This window comes from Eucyclogobius newberryi, unplaced genomic scaffold (assembly GCF_026437365.1).
Source record: "Eucyclogobius newberryi isolate DKJ021-1_F unplaced genomic scaffold, fEucNew1.0.hap1 SCAF_14, whole genome shotgun sequence".
Classification (NCBI taxonomy): domain Eukaryota; kingdom Metazoa; phylum Chordata; class Actinopteri; order Gobiiformes; family Gobiidae; genus Eucyclogobius; species Eucyclogobius newberryi.
Window position 1 is genome coordinate 14,680,326 of NW_027315768.1, and position 17,703 is coordinate 14,698,028.

General features: G+C 44.0%; 3 protein-coding genes across 6 annotated transcripts in view; all 3 read right to left on the reverse strand.

The window, feature by feature from the left end:
* Positions 1–4,117, reverse strand: part of LOC140359441 (formin-like protein 2) — a 71,967-nt gene extending 67,850 nt beyond the window's left edge. For 2 of the 4 annotated variants that reach the window (XM_072444369.1, XM_072444372.1), the window contains exon 1: positions 3,934–4,117. In XM_072444369.1, coding sequence (XP_072300470.1) covers positions 3,934–4,047 — 114 coding nt within the window. In that variant the 5' untranslated portion in view covers positions 4,048–4,117. The remainder of the gene's footprint in view (positions 1–3,933) is intronic. The other 2 variants (XM_072444368.1, XM_072444370.1) reach the window with 2 other exon arrangements.
* Positions 4,118–8,966: 4,849 nt separating this feature from the next.
* On the reverse strand, positions 8,967–10,708 carry sumo3b (small ubiquitin like modifier 3b). Its single transcript, XM_072444367.1, has 4 exons — positions 10,526–10,708; positions 9,937–10,065; positions 9,782–9,853; positions 8,967–9,545 (listed from the first exon to the last, which is right to left on the reverse strand). The coding sequence occupies exons 1-4, from the start codon at positions 10,544–10,546 to the stop codon at positions 9,480–9,482; spliced, it is 288 nt and encodes a 95-aa protein (XP_072300468.1). The 5' UTR covers positions 10,547–10,708; the 3' UTR covers positions 8,967–9,479.
* A 1,099-nt stretch (positions 10,709–11,807) lies between these two features.
* pttg1ipb (PTTG1 interacting protein b) lies at positions 11,808–15,310 on the reverse strand. The gene is given in 8 exon segments (XM_072444022.1): positions 11,808–11,992; positions 13,417–13,463; positions 14,106–14,171; positions 14,513–14,618; positions 14,687–14,795; positions 14,866–14,921; positions 15,161–15,289; positions 15,292–15,310. Coding segments are annotated over 8 exon segments (576 nt in total). The 3' UTR covers positions 11,808–11,948.
* Positions 15,311–17,703: the final 2,393 nt, after the last annotated feature.

Consider the following 17,703-nt stretch of genomic DNA (forward strand, 5'->3'; position numbering starts at 1 on the left):
GAAACAAATTGAATTGAATTGCCAGTGATAAACACTTAACTAAAAACAGATTCTAAACAGGGGGAAAGTCCTCAAAATGTTGCATATGCCTACAACAGGAAGCTGAAACACATGAATAGGATTTAAAGAGAACTTTCAAAATCTGCAACATACTTTCACTTCTAAACAACCTTCAAACTACAAAAATGTACCAAAACCCTCAAATGAGGTATAAAATGATTGTACAACATAACACACAATGCTGAGCAATAACAAGACAAATATTTAGCTTTAAAATGCCACGGGCAGAACTTTGGTAGCTGACTCAGAGCTATAGACATTACATTTTATTATCTTTGAATCACTTTTATTGGCTTATAAACATTGCGTTTTATTAAATAAGACTTACTTCAAACATTGTAGCTGCTAAGACGGCAGTAATGTTCAATGTTTAAGCAATATAAAACTATGAGTGATAGTTGCAGAGAAGCATTAACTGCCGGACTCTCTTTAATGGTGTGCGACTATGGCTGTAGTGAGGTCATCATCTGAGTGACCCAAAGACACTCACTCAGACGATCAATAGTGCCGGCCGCCACTGGACACATTCTGGTTTGGGTAGCGGTAAATAACACTAAACGCTGCCATTATAAGCTAAACTCTGCTAATGCTGCGGGTTCTTCCATGCTAAGAGCAAAAGCTATGCATCATGGGAGAGAGGGAGAGTGTGACTGACATGCAACACAAACAGACTTTTCTGACAGCGCACACACTACCGATTACTGCAATTGATGCTGGTGCATTTAGCGAGCAGAACGAAATGTTTTAGTGCATTAACGGGCCACTGATCCTGCACACTGATTATACGTGAAGCTGGTCTCATTTGACTTTCTATTTTAGGAAACATATTCACTATCTGCGTTGTTTGTTGTCAGTGACTAGAAAGTGGCTCGGTTTCTATCAAATTAACAAAAATATAGAGAGTTTGCTAAAAATTAAATGATAAGGAATTATGGAAATACTGTTGTCGCATAGAGGCTTGTCAAAAGAGTAGAAATTCAGATAGTAATTTATAATAAAACTAGTACATACTCATTTGAAGTACAGCCACACACAAAAATCACAATAACAGGAAAATATGTGACCTTTCTTGAACAGTTTTAAAATTATATTGAGCTTTATCAGAGCTAGAATAAGACCACAATGTCAAATATAACGTATTATTATTTTGGGTTGGAAATGTCAGTCTATTGTCTAAAACCTTGACCTAAAAAGAGCATTTTTATCATCTCTGTGGTATCAAGAATCAAGCTAGTCACATATCAATAAGGCGCACACACAATACTGCAAAGATTATAAAGTAAATTTGTCATGGAAGTAGTTCATTGGCATCTACGTCCTCTCCAAAGCAGTCACTCACGTTCATGCTCCTTTCATTTGACAGTAATGAGGATTAACTCACTGAACAACAAATTGTATTTCACTGTCACTTCGCTGACAGTTTATAAAAGGATTTAAGTCCACAAGTGGGACGCGTGCAGGTGACGGCAGGAGCAGCTTTGACAATAGAGAACGGCTAAATCCTTCAACGGAGCGACGTCAACAATCATTACCTCACAGTCACAATCAATCTGCGCGTTTTTTTGTCATGACTGTCTTATTAATCAGAGCGGGACAAGCGGCAATCACACCCAAGCACGCTGCTACCTCGACGTGATCTGCTTTTTTTAATGGGCTTACGGGCTAAAAGATCTGTGCCACCTAAAAAAGAAGAACTGGCTTCCAAAATAGATACGTGTAAGACCACAATATCCCAGTGTAGATGGTACGAGAACAGAGCCAAGGCTTAAACAAGGTCATCATGCTGTATACACGATAACGAGGAGGATCTAAACCCATTATTTGGTATAAAATATTGGAAATGAATATGTATTTTGATGATATGTGAAGTTGCGTGGTAAAATGTAAAATGCAAGCTTATGATAACTGACAGGAGTTCAATAAATTATTTAGGAATGGCTGTTTTTCTACCAGCATTATAAGGCTTAATCAGTGTTTAAAGATAACATTTTAACAACTGACCCCTAAACGCATCCAACCCAGGCAGCTTTAGAAACGTGTTGGATGAAGTCACTATCTTACATGGCACTTCTTCCATTTGTCTCAACACCCAAAGTCCCCTGAAAGATGTTTTGGTCTGGAATCATATCCTGCCGCCCCGATTTCCAATGATTAACCAATGAAACATCTAAAGCACTAAACTCTAAAAGTTATATATTTAGTTCTGAATGCCACAAGAATATTTGAGAGGAGATATTTTGCGCATTTGAGAGACACGTGCTGCAGATTTGAGCCAGTGGTTGGACCGTCCCAAGTTAGGAGAGTTTTATGAAGCCCCTCTATTGTCCTATTCCAGACCCTTCTGCGTTTAAACAGAATGTAGAAGACACTGGCTGGTTATGGTTATGACCAATATTAGAGCTGTAATATCAAGATTGAACACAATTTCCTTTACATTAATATATAATAACTTTAAGGTGCACTATGCAACATTTTGGTGGATGGTCTGCCCGCTTCTTGTCTCCATAGTTATGGCGTTGACTGGAATACAATATAAGATAATAAGATAATCGACCCATTATTTGTTGGAGAGATTCTAGTTCAAGAACAGCAGAAGAATAGAAACATGCAATAGAAAATCAAGATAAAGAACTATTAAAAATGTTACACAGTACAGTATTAAACAGAGGAGACAAGCTGGTGGAGTCGTCAGGTCAAGTTATAGATCAGATCTATGGAGAGGCAACGCTGTATGTATGTTTTCCAGTTACTTTTGCGCAATTAAAATGTTTGTTATTGAATAAATGAAAGCTACATTATATATGTTTAAAACTATGAGTGATAGTTGCACATGAAAGAAGCACAAAGTCCTAAAAATGTGGAATCTGGTGAGAATTTGTACAAGTTCCAGGCAAAGTAATATCATCTCCGTGGAAACAAACAAGTCGCAGACCCTCAACCAGAAAAGTTACATAGTGATACTTTGAATTATTCACAAATGTCTGTAGTCAACAACTTTCAAATCGTCTCGAACATCTGATTTAAAGCTTCAGATCAGTTTTGCTTTCCATACGAACATGCAAAACAAAGTATATTCACAAGTCTGATCACGTTAAAATTCCTCCAGAAGTTAATGCTATAATGTTTATGAGAGCAGACGACAATCACACGTTTGACCCACATTTTAGAGCCTCTCAAATTTCAGCCCAACTGTCTGACTTCACTGTTCTTCTATGTTCCTTCTCTCTCCAGCAACAAGGCAGCACTGTTCAGGGACTCCTCCTGATCAGCATTAAATCTGCATTATTAAAAAGCTGTTAATGTTTAACAATACCAGTCTGTGCTTCATGCTTGTGTGTCTAAGAAGTGGGCCAATGCAATGTGATCAGACTGAGTGGGATAAAGAATTTGGTAAATTGAGAAAGGTACTTGGGAGATGGTGCCAGTTATTGACAGTTTATAATGGGCCAGATGTCTCAAAGGATCATACTTTGAGCACCAGCAGTGACTCATAAATGAAGATAAAGGCTGCAATAAAGCAAATAAAACACCGTAATACCGTTTGCCAACGACACGCGCAAGGAATTTTCAACAAAAATGACCACAAGGCCAAATTACGCACATGAATTCCCATTACAATGTGGTACTTTTACACCCAATCATTGTTTTTTTTATTGTTGTTACGTGGTAATAACGCAAGAACCGTGGAAACATCTGTGTAGCAGTAGTTTGTTTGCATAGTCCATTTGCTGCCAACAAAGAATGAGGCGTGATGGTCACAAGAGCTCGTGCCCTACAGCTGTCCCATCCCAGGACGGTCCAGCCGAGCGTGCCCAGCCACACCAACGACCCCGTCCACAATGAAACAAGCGCCACATGATTGAAAATTCTTACCAAAACGATCGCGAATCTTTCCTCTAGCTCCCCCGGGTCTGGCATGGGCAGTTTCAGGGGCATATTGTGTCCCCTGAAGTCCGTGTGTTGGTCCATGCTGCCCGCGTTCCCCATGGCTCCTCGTCAAGCCGCTTCCAACCAACAACAAGTTTTCAAAAAGCTGCAAATCTAAAGCAGAATTGGCACTTCAAAAAAATAAAAATAAAAAAGGCAATCAGAACTATCCGATGTTTGTAGTTTTCCTTTTGCTTTCCCCGTCACAGGCGCGCGCTTGTCGTTAATCCCGGTTATACTTCGTCTCCAACATAAAGCACACGTGAGCCCGGACGCGGCGGGTCGCGACGAGTCTCCGGCGAGGCATGATCTTCACCCACGGCAAGAACCCTGACGGGGAAACTTGTGGCTCTCCGCGGACCTGGAGGCGCACTTAGTTAGTTATCCGCATCTTGCACAATTTCGGCTCCACTCCCCGCCGGTAGTAATGACGACGAGCATGATTCACGGTGAGCGGTCCTCCTCCAAGTGTGTGTGTTTGTGTGTGTGTGTGTGTGTGTGTGTGTGTGTGTGTGTGTGGAGGGTAATCCGGCCACCGCTGACCAGCTAGTTAAAGCGGAGGGGTCCACACACACTCAGCCCACCCCACAATGAGCTCTTTGAGGGGGTAAAGCCTCCCACTCCTTCTTCCCCTGCTCCTTCTTCTTCTTCTTCTTCTTCTTCTTCTTCTTCTTCTTGGGGCAGCTCCCTCCTAAAGCCGTAGCTAAGGAGACCAGATTGCCTGTGTGTGTGTGTGTGTGTGTGTGTGTTGCATTGTGGTAGTTTGAGTTTGTTGTGAAAGGGGGGCCTCATGTTGCCCCTGTCCTGTGCCCCATGCCTCATCAGAATTGGGAAATAGAGTGAGTAATTGGTTTAGTTTGTACAGATCAGTTGAGTAAAGTGAGTCACAACGAGTTTAGACTGGACCAAACATGGCCAAACTGTAGGCCCGGGGGCTTAATGTTGCCCTCAGACATTTTTTTCTGGGTCCTCAAACTTTCTGGTTAATTGGCCCATTGGTTAGTATGTTTTTACTGCTGTACTGAAGTTAAAAAAATAAAATCTGGCAGCTGATAAACTACCTAGATCAGAGGTGGGCAATTATTTTCCTCCGAAGGCCATATTCGAATCCAGGCAAGTAGCGGAGGCCGGCCCGCGATCATTGATGTGAAAAAAAAAAAATCCCAAAAATTAAATATCAAATAGAATATCACTTTTCTGTCAAATATAAGCTATTGAATCTATTCTTTAATTCATTTCACGTCATATTTATTAAGGATACAAGTGCAGACAGATGCCTGAGGGCAAAAAGTAGTTTGCCCACCCCTGACCTAGCTGGACGTTTATTGCTTTGTATGATGAGACATGCAAGTTTAAGGTCCACACAATAAAAGTCACATAGTACACCTTTAAATGCACCCATATTTGAAGTCTTTACTGTTCTGACCAGCCTGTGTGCTTTATCTTTGTTATAGTTTGTGGCCCTTGATGGAAAAGGGTGGAAAAAGTTCAAGGACGCAAAGGCAAGGTCTTTTCACAACCTTTTCTTTTCTTTTCTTTTGTAATATTTCTAACATTGGACAAAAACTTAATCACAGCGCACCATGTCTCCACCACAATGTTGTTGGAGATTCTCAATACGCCACAAGGGGATGTAATGTGATCCGTGTTCACAGGGTGGAGACCAGATTACGCACAACAGGCAGCAGGCTGACATCATGAAGCATTGCCCTGGAGATGATCAGAGGTTGTCCAGATGCACAAAGGCCTGGTTCACTCCCCGCTGCAAACAGAGGGGATGCTGTGGTTAACCAGAGCTGAGGGTGCACAAGGCAGCTGACTGACCTGACCTCCCCTGCTCATGTTAAAAGTGATTAAGTCTGCCGCATTTTCTCCTTCATTTGTATGCATTTTATCATATTATACGCTTGTTATTCCATGTTCCTATTGAAATTTCCTATGGCAATAAAACTTATTTTGATTTCAACCAAAGTTTCAGACGTCTGCTAAAGATTTTCCGTTTTCTGATGTTATTTCACATAGTTGATAAATGATCACACGTTCTTGTGGTTTTTGGAAGTCCAAGCCAAATCCACATAAAAGACTATTTTGTTCTGGGCGGGATGATCCACTCTGAGTCCGAACAATAGCTCTGTGACCATGTTCTGAACCAGTGAGCTAGTGGAGCGACGCCCCCTTGTGGTGACAATGAATGCAAGCCAAGTGCACCTGCAGAAATTATTAGGATATGAGAAATTTGGGGGGCATAACAACTACAGCAACTGTTAATAATCTTGCTAGGTCTAAGTTGAACCCGTTGGATAAGACGGGACCTTTTGGAGAGGAGAGGTCCACACTCTGCAGAGCTTCACCAGGCAGACTGTGAAGAGGAGAGTGAATCATCAAACCCAAGTATGTATCTATGTATCAATGTATCTACATTGAAAATTATCTCTTTATGTCAGAGAGCTTGATGGTTATTTTATTTTATATTTTATATTGAAATGGGAAAATGAAGTTACAAATGAAATACAACATTTGTGTGAATATGAAAATACACACACACACACACACACTTGTGGCTCGTGCGTACCACATGGTGGAGGAGGTGAGGATGGACTTGATGATGGCCGTGTAGAACTGCACCATCATCTCCCCTGGCAGCTTGGCTTTCCTCAGCTGCTGCAGGAAGTACGTCCTCTGCTGGGCCTTCTTGATGAGGGAGCCGATGGTGAGCTCCCACTTGAGGTCCCGAGTGATGATGATGCTGAGAAAGCGGAAGGATTCCACAGTGGTGATGGTGGGGTCTGTCAAGGTGAGGGAGGCTGGTTGGCTGTGACTTTCCTGAAGTCCAAGATCACCTCTACTGTTTTCTGGGCGTTGAACTCATCCCCGTCGGAGATGAGCCCGATGAGGGTGGTGTCGTCCACAAAATGTATCAGTTTTACGGAGTTGTGGCTGGAGGTTTAGCAGTTTGTGTACAGGGAGAAAATCAGGGGAGTGCTCCTGCCGATCCGTCAGGAAGTCAGTGATCCACCTGCAGGTGGAGTCAGGCACGTTGAGCTGGGAGAGCTTGTCCTGGAGCAGAGCAGGGAGGATGGTGTTGAATGCAGAGCTGAAGTCCACAAACAGGATCCTGGCATAGGTTCCCGAGGAGTCCAGATGCTGCAAGATGAAGTGGAGTGCCAGATTGATGGCGTCGTCCACAGACCTGTTGGCTCTGTAGGCGAACTGCAGGGGGTCCAGTCGGGGGGATGTGAAGGACTTGAGGTGGGGGAGGCCCATGCACTCAAATGACCTCATGACTACAGACAACAGCTCCACAGGTCTGTAGTCATTAAAGGTTGAATGGACGATTTTTTTGGCCCAAATCTCATGGCGTGGACCGCCGATTAGTCCTGCCACGTATCAATCATAAAACGCATTTACAGCTCACCTGCAGCCTCGTGTGGCTCGTCCCCACAGCGCATTCATCTATCATAATACAGTTCCCTCAGTGTACGGGGCAAAATGAAGACGGAGAAAGACTGTTTGATCTGTCTCAGAAGAAGACGGAAATCTACGGGAGACGAGAGATGTAATGTGATCCGTCGCACTGATAAACAAACCTACGTGTGTGTTGTATGAGTCCGCACGGGGGAGTGCGCATTCGCATTTCCGCCTGTGTTCTCAAATCGCCGAAAAATCGTCCATCGCGCCTTTAAGTCAAGTGATCCGGGGCTTCTTGGGGACAGGGACAATGATGGACGACTTGAAGCAGCCTGGGACATGGCATGACTCCAGGAAGGTGTTAAACATGTCAGTGAAGACGGGAGTCAGTTCTTCTGCACAGTGTCTTAAATTGGCTGGAGAGACATCGTCTGGCCCAGCAGCTTTTCAGGGGTTGGATTTCCAAAAGAGCCTGCTCACACTGCCTTGTAGGAGTTGTAGTTCTGATAGTTAAGAGCTCTTCGCGGCTGTAAGAGCAGGCTGACACAATTTGAGCACAAAACTAGACAAAACAAAGTGCACCAAAACACCAGGGAATCCTTCTGCTGAGCCATCTTGGATAGTACCAGAAATGTCTTCAGAATATTGGTCTAATGTCTGGATACAAATTAAATGTACCAAAAATTAAATGACAAAAATAATCTTTTCAATTTAGGTGTAATCCTCCATAAAGAATTGTCTACAACCTTGGACAAAACCTACACTCCTCTTTTCTCCACTATAAGAAATGGCCTTGAAAAATGGACTCTTATCCCATACTTTTTTTGAACAGGCAGTGTAAAACAGTCTATTTGTTTGGTAAGGCCGCATTTGGCCCCCGGCCCATGGTTCGGACATGCCTAATTTTGAACGTACATTTGGCGGTAGGAAAAAAAAGGCAATCACAAAGAAAAGGATGACACAGACATTACCAACGATCAAGGATCAATGACAAATGGGGGGAAGGACATTGTGACCTGTGACAAATTTGACAAACTTTGGACAAAACGGGACTTATTTTAATTTGCAGTGTTTTGGTTTTTGAGGTCTAGTGCTACTTTTTCTATAAAATCAAGCTTTTAGAGCAGGAGTTGGTCATGTAGTGTAGCTGGATCATTGAGATTTGTAAGCAACTGACCTCTTTAAGTGCGCCCTCTTGTGGACAAGAGTAAATCGCAGAAAAGTTACTGTAAGCCTTTATTATAGACAAATTAGAAGCTGACCTTTTGTAGGCCCAAGATAAAAATCTGAAACGTCAGTAAAGGGCCAAGAAATATTCCACTAGACTCAACGTCCCATAATGAGGCACAAACGCATGATAGAAAAGATTGAGTAACAAACTATTTATTGTTCAAAATAATGGAACAAACAATATACAAAAAGTATGGCTTTTAAGGGTCACCTCCAAAACCAACATGATTTAAATCTATACCTAAAGACAGGTTTCTAAAAGCACGAGTTAATGGAATATTTTAGGACAATTGGACACAATCTGCACCTGATGCATCTCTGAAACAGCATAGACATAACACTGCCCATTTGGTCCAAAACACTTTATTTACTAGATAAATTTCAATTGACATAGTTGAGGTAATCCATTCATTCACACCACAAGCTTTCAACAGATGTTCAAGACATGAATACATAAAGGATTTTAAAAGTAGTTTAAACCAAAACATACAGAATAGTTATGCTGGCAATGTTTATCAGAAATAATATTTGAGTGACTTAAATAGCCGAGCTCCAGCAGATTTAAAACGGTTTTAAAAGTCAAAATATTTTCAGCATGTGGTTGTGTGAACATGCCAAAGATAGACCTCAAGGGCAGCCTTTTCATTGGACAGTCTGATCAAACCATTTATTCAAGTAAAATTTGATATAAAATTACCCTGCTTCTCAGAGTTCAGAATTGGAGCCTAATGAAAAAGTCGCCTTCTTCAGAAGTGCAAAATTACTTCTAACAAGAACAGGGAATTGGAAATCCAGAACCAAGTAAAAACACAATTACAAGAAGTTTGTGAAGTCTCTCCATGTCCACTGTGGCCTTAGGAATATGCCCCTCCAGTCTGTTGTTGAAATACATCAATTGTGTCTTCATCTTCCATTTCCAACTGTAAGACAAAAAAAAAGTGAAAAATGGGCCAACTGTAAAAAAATGTATTTGTTCCATTTATTGTCCTTGAATTCCCATCTATCCAAGCCAAGGTCACAGTCATGTGCAGACTAAACCTCAAACATGAGCCATCTTTATATATGTGAACATAAACAAGTCATCTAAATGTTCTGATCTAATACTGTAAAATAAAGCTGTCCTTGTTCTAAACCCTGAGCAGAAAGTGGCTCTTACCTGTGAAGGTGTGTCCGTCTCATTGATTGGCTGTCCATCAAATCTAAACCGAATCTGACGAATAGACAAACCCTGTGGAGAGAAGAGGCTCGTGGTGAACACAAGGACAGAATTATACTTGTGGGAGTCTCCACAGTGAAGCTACAGCTCCATACCTGCCGTTCACAGTACGCCTTCATGAGTTTACTGAGGGGAGTGTGCCTCTTGATCTTAAACTGTACGACAGAGCCGTCCTGCCCCGCCACCTTCAGGTTAATGTGGTCATTCTCCGTCTTCACGCCTTCCTGCAACACAACACACGCTTAGCATTAGCATCACACCGATGACAAGCCCGCGCTTTAGCACCCTTTGTGGAGACCAGCAGCAGTGCACGCCGCTAAATATAGGCTCCATCCGCTGTTAGCTTAGCATGTTAGCACAAAGTGGCGCAGACGGAACGCCACAATGGCGCAAATGAAAGAGAAAACAGAAATCGTGCTTAGCACAATCACTCCGTCCCCGGAGCGAAACAACGCGTACCACAGGACAACTGTAGGCACCAGTGACAAATAGTTCATTCAGAAATGCGTGAAAAAGAATGCAGTATTAGAAATAGTGCAAATAAAGTCCAGATGTCCGCAAACCATTGTTTTCACCGTGTACCCGCTCAAATGTAGCATGGCCAGCCCGGTTAGCTCCGGCACACGAAAGCTCCAGGGGGGAAAGCATGGATCAGACGCACTCCTCCGGCTCTTTAGAACTCACCTTCGGCTTTTCCTCGGACATTGTGCGTGAATGCGTACGCCTGGACACAGAGAGCTGCAGTCTGAGCGGAGCGGCTTGTTATCACTTCCTCCGGCTCTTTTCACTGGAGCAGGCGCGCGCACTCACATTTAAAATGTAATTCGACCACATGTGTCACGTGCTCCTCTCGGGCGCGCGCATACGAGAGCGCGCACACTCACATGCGCACTCCCGTGACTGCTTTGCATCACAAGGGCCCCAGGGCCCTCAGAGCCCCAGGTCAAGGAGCCGCGGCCACTTAGGCATAAACACAATGTGTTTTCTCACACTTCAGCCAAACAAAACAAAAGACCATCAACGTGCTTTTTATTCTGCCAAACGTGCTATAGTCAAGTCATACAAAAATAAACATTTTAGAGGTTCAAGTTAGTTTCAGTGAAAGTGTTCTCACAACTCAAAGGTGAAAACTTTCAACAGTTACGACAAAGACAAACTTCACTGATCCACAAAGGAAATGACTTCTACTGTGAAGCTGCTTAGATCATAATGTTACTGTATTAAATCAAATCGGAGTTAAACTTGTGAATTTGTGGATGTGTTTAGGGTATTGGCTTGGTGGATATGAAGTGTGCATTGTAGAAAAGTAGAGAATACAAGAGAAGCTTCAAACAAAAAAGCAATAATAATCACAAATGTATTAAAAACAGACGAAGAGTGTGAAAGTGTTTACATCCCAGAGGTGGACCATAGAATTACATTGTGCAACATTATTCACAAGCAAATGCTGACTGTTGCAGAAACTGCGGTTGCCAGGATACAAACCACTATCACATGTTTTTGGGAATGTCTCGGAAATATTGGACTGAAATGAACAATTCTTTGTTTTTGACATTGCCGACCCTCTTCATTTTAGAACATGTACTTGGGCCTCAAAATTCCTGCCGTGGACACAATAAACAGATACATTTGGACCAGACTGACTGTACTTGGCAGCGGGAGAAAAGGCCCCCTGGACTGGACTGACATAAGACAAGACACATTAAACAAATGGAACACTGACATTCCCGTACCCTTGGTGTTTTTATTTACATATATCAGTCGTATCATCTGGACTCTGTTTTGAGAAAAACAAAATGTTTCGACTTCCAGGAATCTGCTCTGAGTAGATTGAGAATGACTCTGCACAGACCTGTTTATATACAGTTTAAAAATGGGAAAAAAGGAAACATATTTAAAAAATAATAATCACATTATAAAACATAGACAGTAGCAGTCACAAAATCACTCTGCCACCGAGGCCTCGCTCAGATCAACTGAGCAGAAAAACATTTACAATCATATGCAATCAAACACAAAGCTTTGGTCACAGGCCGTCTAAAGACTGTCATAACCACTGGGGCTGCAGTGGCTCAGTGGTTAGAGCACTCAGAGAAAATAGTCTTCTTTAATGTTCATTCATTCGAGAGTACGGGGCGTCCCTCCCCATACCTGAGGGAGAAGAGAAAACAGAGGATCAGTTGGATCTTTAGGCTCCTGCTTTAAATATAAACACACATTTACAGAATATGAAGCTCCCGCCACAACAACAGTCTCTTTCCCTCTGCTCTTGGACTCATGAACACTTAACAACTGCCTAACTTTAACTATACTCAACACTCTGTACACTTTCTGCATTATTTCAGACCGTCTGTAAATGTTTGTGTGAATATCTGTTTATATACTGAGATTTATGTTGCACCTAACGCTGAGGCAAATCTTATGTTTGCAAACTGTGATCAATGACATCGGGAATAAACCTTTTCTGATTGTGATTGCAGTTCTCCAGCAGATGACACTGTTGGGCTTGCATGTCTCTTATTATTGTTATTTATTATTTACTGCCAATATTTAACATGGTTGTTATCAGTTGAAAATACTTAAATACATGAGATTAATATTGCAGGTTTGTGGACCCAATCCCTACATTTGTGGATTTATGTTTTGGATATTTATTTCTAACACAGTAAAACTCCTAAAGAATTACGCAGTCCCTTTCCCACCATACATTATGCATTTGCACAGGGCTTTACAAGAAATCATAAAGATGAGTTCATATTTGGAGGGCCTTACAGTCATTTATATATAAACTTTAAGAATATACTACTAGTACTGTGATTTGCATTATCAACTGAACTATACAAATAAGGCAACAGACCCTTCATTTTTAGCTTTAAGCACGGTTTCATCTCTTGTGAGCGTGTTTTCTTGAGATTGGACGTTTTTCCCTTAAAATCTTCCTCTTTTCTAGAGTGTCAGCACTAAGAAGGGTAGGACTATGAGATTGAGCTGCTGGGCTGTGTGGAACTGCTGAGTATTTTTGCAGTGTTTTTTTGAGTCAGGGTTTTGGACGTGCCGATGGGAGAGGGAGATTTGAACTATTTTCATTAAATATATCAGCAATCAATATAAACAGGACAGAGAAGCTTTCCTTTCATCAATTTTGGTGGGATAAGAATAAAGAAAAGCTTTTAACTCTTTACACAGTTGGCAGAGGTCCAAAGTAATTCCTCATTTACTTTATTATGAGTATATTGGTTATTTACCGAGATGAGTTTTCACAACTTTGGGAGCAGAATTTTCCTTCACAGTAAGTAAGGCAGGACTGTGACTGCTAAGGGCAGCTAAGGGTTGTGAAAAAATGTAACGCTGTTCCTCAAATCCACAGTACTTCTCTTTTCCTTTATTTGTGTAGAAAGTCATGTTTGCCCAGGGGCCGATCCCTCTTCAAGTGACTGCACGTCCAGCACTGGCTCCGTGTCTGACAACTGCCACAGTTTCTTTTCTAAACTACTACAGATGATCTAATTTTAAATAGTCTGATCCACCATCACATTCTACTGTTCAAATTCACTATAAATGCAAAAGAAACTCACCATATTTGTGTCGGATTTCATCATGTCTCATCTGCATTTCTGTTCTTCTACAAAAGACAAACATGAATAGTGTTTAGTTACATATTACTAGTAACATTTAAAAAGTAATTTGAAAAGTAACAAAGTTACAATATTTTAGGTTTTGATTACTTTATTTGTGATATTGTATAAGTTGATCAAATAAGTGCTTGTTGTTGTTGTGGTGTTGGCAGCCAACTGAAAAGGTGCATTTACCGCCACCTACTGTAGATGTATGTCTTCAAAGTATGTGTTTTACGCTATACTGTATTAAGAATAAAATAGAGAGTGAGAGCTTAATAAGCGCTTTTATGCTTTATCCCATTCAAAGAGAAGTAAACAACAAATAAGTTGTTGAAACCGGCTCAAATACACTGCTCTGAGCGTCTGATCTGGGCCTCAGAGTGGTTTATCTGCAGCTGAAGTCATGTGTGTGGCTTTACACCTTTAACACATCCAACACTAATTATTATTATTATTATTGATAAATAATTAAACAGTAATGTAATTGTAATTACATTACATATAATTGTAATGCAATTGTAATGACATTACTTACTGTAATTAATTGTGATTGAACTACAGTAAGTAAACAAGTTACACGCAGAGTTGTACATAAATAAGTTAAAGCAGATATTGACTCTGCTGTATGAGCTCAAAACAAAAAGTACCTCGCTTTCTGCCTGGCTGTCCTCGCACGGTTCTCTCTCTCAGCTTTTGCATCTTCCTTTTTGTTTCTGCAACACATAAAAAGGCAACATTAAGATAAGATAAGATAAGATAATCCTTTATTGTCCCACATGGGGAAATTTCATTGGTGCAACGCAGGTAGATACAGAGGTAGATACAGAAGAACAGATCACTTATAGGAAGTCTGAAAAACACTATTATAAATAGTTTATTATAAATAAATAATTATTTATATTGTGCATGCATTTGTTTACAGAGCTTATCCCAGCAACAAGTTCTAACGGCTTTTGGCGACATCTGTATCAGCCACTGTGAATAAGAGCCATTGTTCCCCCCTCTCCTCCCACTGCTCCTGTGGTGCACCAGAGCCATGTTTCATCGGACTCACCCGACTCTCTCACACTTGCAGCAGCAGCAGTAGCAGCTCACAAACACCGCGATGATCAAAACACCAGCCAGCACTGAGAAGGTGATGATCAACACCTGGAAGTTGACTGGATTGAAGACAAAATTCATAGTTTGGTAGAAATTAACTTCAAATAACTTTCAGTGCGTGTCTTACCCCAACAGACCCCCCATCGGGCATCGTTCAAAGGACACACACTTCTAGGGGGCAAAACGTTCCTCACAGGGTATTCAACGCATTGATTTGTCTGTTCACACCACAAGCACTGCAACAAACACACACGTCTGATTAGATTTGAACAATTTCGATCATATTCAAAAGGCAGGGATACTTACTGTTACATTCTGCAAGCATTCGCCACAAGATGTGTTGGATTTTGAAGAACAAGGAACTGTAAAGTACAAACATCAGGCTATGTGAGGGGATTTAGGGTCACTGGCTCAAATTGTGCTCAACAGTAAACACATTATAAAATATAGACACAAGTTTGATTTATAATTCCATACTTGATACAAATGTCAATCAAAATGTACAATGAGGAAACAATAAGTCATGTGATTGCCTCCTGACTTTACAGTAATAAACCCATATTAAGTAACTGTTCGACTTGTAAAAAGTTTACAAACTCACTTGAAGACGTTGGTGGCGGCGCCGGCGTTTGTGCATCAGAATATTCAAAATAACACAGATTTAGCAAAAAAACAACCAGTAAAACGCCGCGCAATCCGGACATGTTTAAACAAGTGAAACCCTGGAGCAGACGGAACCCTCACGCTGCATGAAAACACTAGTGAGGAGCAGCAACAGAAGTGGGGAGGAGCTACAGAAGCGGGGAGGAGCTACAGAAGCGGGGAGGAGCAACAGAAGCGGGGAGGAGCTATAGAAGCGGGGAGGAGCTACAGAAGCGGGGAGGAGCAACAGAAGCGGGGAGGAGCTACAGAAGCGGGGAGGAGCAACAGAAGCGGGGAGGAGCAACAGAAGCGGGGAGGAGCTATAGAAGCGGGGAGGAGCTACAGAAGCGGGGAGGAGCAACAGAAGCGGGGAGGAGCTACAGAAGCGGGGAGGAGCAACAGAAGCGGGGAGGAGCTACAGAAGCGGGGAGGAGCTACAGAAGCGGGGAGGAGCAACAGAAGCGGGGAGGAGCTATAGAAGCGGGGAGGAGCAACAGAAGCGGGGAGGAGCTACAGAAGCGGGGAGGAGCAACAGAAGCGGGGAGGAGCTACAGAAGCGGGGAGGAGCAACAGAAGCGGGGAGGAGCTACAGAAGCGGGGAGGAGCTACAGAAGCGGGGAGGAGCAACAGAAGCGGGGAGGAGCTATAGAAGCGGGGAGGAGCTACAGAAGCGGGGAGGAGCAACAGAAGCGGGGAGGAGCTATAGAAGCGGGGAGGAGCAACAGAAGCGGGGAGGAGCTACAGAAGCGGGGAGGAGCAACAGAAGCGGGGAGGAGCTACAGAAGCGGGGAGGAGCTACAGAAGCGGGGAGGAGCAACAGAAGCGGGGAGGAGCTATAGAAGCGGGGAGGAGCAACAGAAGCGGGGAGGAGCTACAGAAGCGGGGAGGAGCAACAGAAGCGGGGAGGAGCTATAGAAGCGGGGAGGAGCTATAGAAGCGGGGAGGAGCAACAGAAGCGGGGAGGAGCAACAGAAGCGGGGAGGAGCTACAGAAGCGGGGAGGAGCAACAGAAGCGGGGAGGAGCTATAGAAGCGGGGAGGAGCTATAGAAGCGGGGAGGAGCAACAGAAGCGGGGAGGAGCTATAGAAGCGGGGAGGAGCTATAGAAGCGGGGAGGAGCAACAGAAGCGGGGAGGAGCAACAGAAGCGGGGAGGAGCAACAGAAGCGGGGAGGAGCTATAGAAGCGGGGAGGAGCTATAGAAGCGGGGAGGAGCAACAGAAGCGGGGAGGAGCAACAGAAGCGGGGAGGAGCTACAGAAGCGGGGAGGAGCTACAGAAGCGGGGAGGAGCAACAGAAGCGGGGAGGAGCTACAGAAGCGGGGAGGAGCAACAGAAGCGGGGAGGGGCTATAGAAGCGGGGAGGAGCAACAGAAGCGGGGAGGAGCTATAGAAGCGGGGAGGAGCAACATAAGCGGGGAGGAGCTATAGAAGCGGGGAGGAGCAACAGAAGCGGGGAGGAGCTATAGAAGCAGGAAGGAGCTATAGAAGCGGGGAGGAGCTATAGAAGCGGGGAGGAGCAACAGAAGCGGGGAGGAGCAACAGAAGCGGGGAGGAGCTATAGAAGCGGGGAGGAGCAACAGAAGCGGGGAGGAGCAACAGAAGCGGGGAGGAGCTATAGAAGCGGGGAGGAGCAACAGAAGCGGGGAGGAGCAACAGAAGCGCGGAGAAGCTATAGAAGCGGGGAGGAGCTACAGAAGCGGGGAGGAGCAACAGAAGCGGGGAGGAGCTACAGAAGCGGGGAGGAGCAACAGAAGCGGGGAGGAGCTACAGAAGCGGGGAGGAGCAACAGAAGCGGGGAGGGGCTATAGAAGCGGGGAGGAGCTATAGAAGCGGGGAGGAGCTACAGAAGCGGGGAGGAGCAACAGAAGCGGGGAGGAGCTACAGAAGCGGGGAGGAGCAACAGAAGCGGGGAGGAGCTATAGAAGCGGGGAGGAGCTATAGAAGCGGGGAGGAGCTACAGAAGCGGGGAGGAGCAACAGAAGCGGGGAGGAGCTACAGAAGCGGGGAGGAGCAACAGAAGCGGGGAGGGGCTATAGAAGCGGGGAGGAGCTATAGAAGCGGGGAGGAGCAACAGAAGCGGGGAGGAGCAACAGAAGCGGGGAGGAGCAACAAAAGCGGGGAGGAGCTATAGAAGCGGGGAGGAGCTACAGAAGCGGGGAGGAGCAACAGAAGTGGGGAGGAGCAACAGAAGCGGGGAGGAGCTATAGAAGCGGGGAGGAGCTACAGAAGCGGGGAGGAGCAACAGAAGCGGGGAGGAGCTATAGAAGCGGGGAGGAGCTATAGAAGCGGGGAGGAGCTATAGAAGCGGGGAGGAGCAACAGAAGCGGGGAGGAGCAACAGAAGCGGGGAGGAGCTATAGAAGCGGGGAGGAGCAACAGAAGCGGGGAGGAGCAACAGAAGCGGGGAGGAGCTATAGAAGCGGGGAGGAGCTATAGAAGCGGGGAGGAGCAACAGAAGCGGGGAGGAGCTATAGAAGCGGGGAGGAGCAACAGAAGCGGGGAG

Bases quoted from the DNA above. Each gene is read 5' to 3' on its own strand.
- sumo3b (XM_072444367.1), bottom strand. From the start codon at position 10,546: ATGTCCGAGGAAAAGCCGAAG. The intron at 10,066-10,525 runs GTGAGTTCTAAA...GTTGTGTTGCAG, and splicing joins TGTCCGAGGAAAAGCCGAAG to GAAGGCGTGAAGACGGAGAA. The intron at 9,854-9,936 runs GTATGGAGCTGT...TTCTCTCCACAG, and splicing joins AGGCGTACTGTGAACGGCAG to GGTTTGTCTATTCGTCAGAT.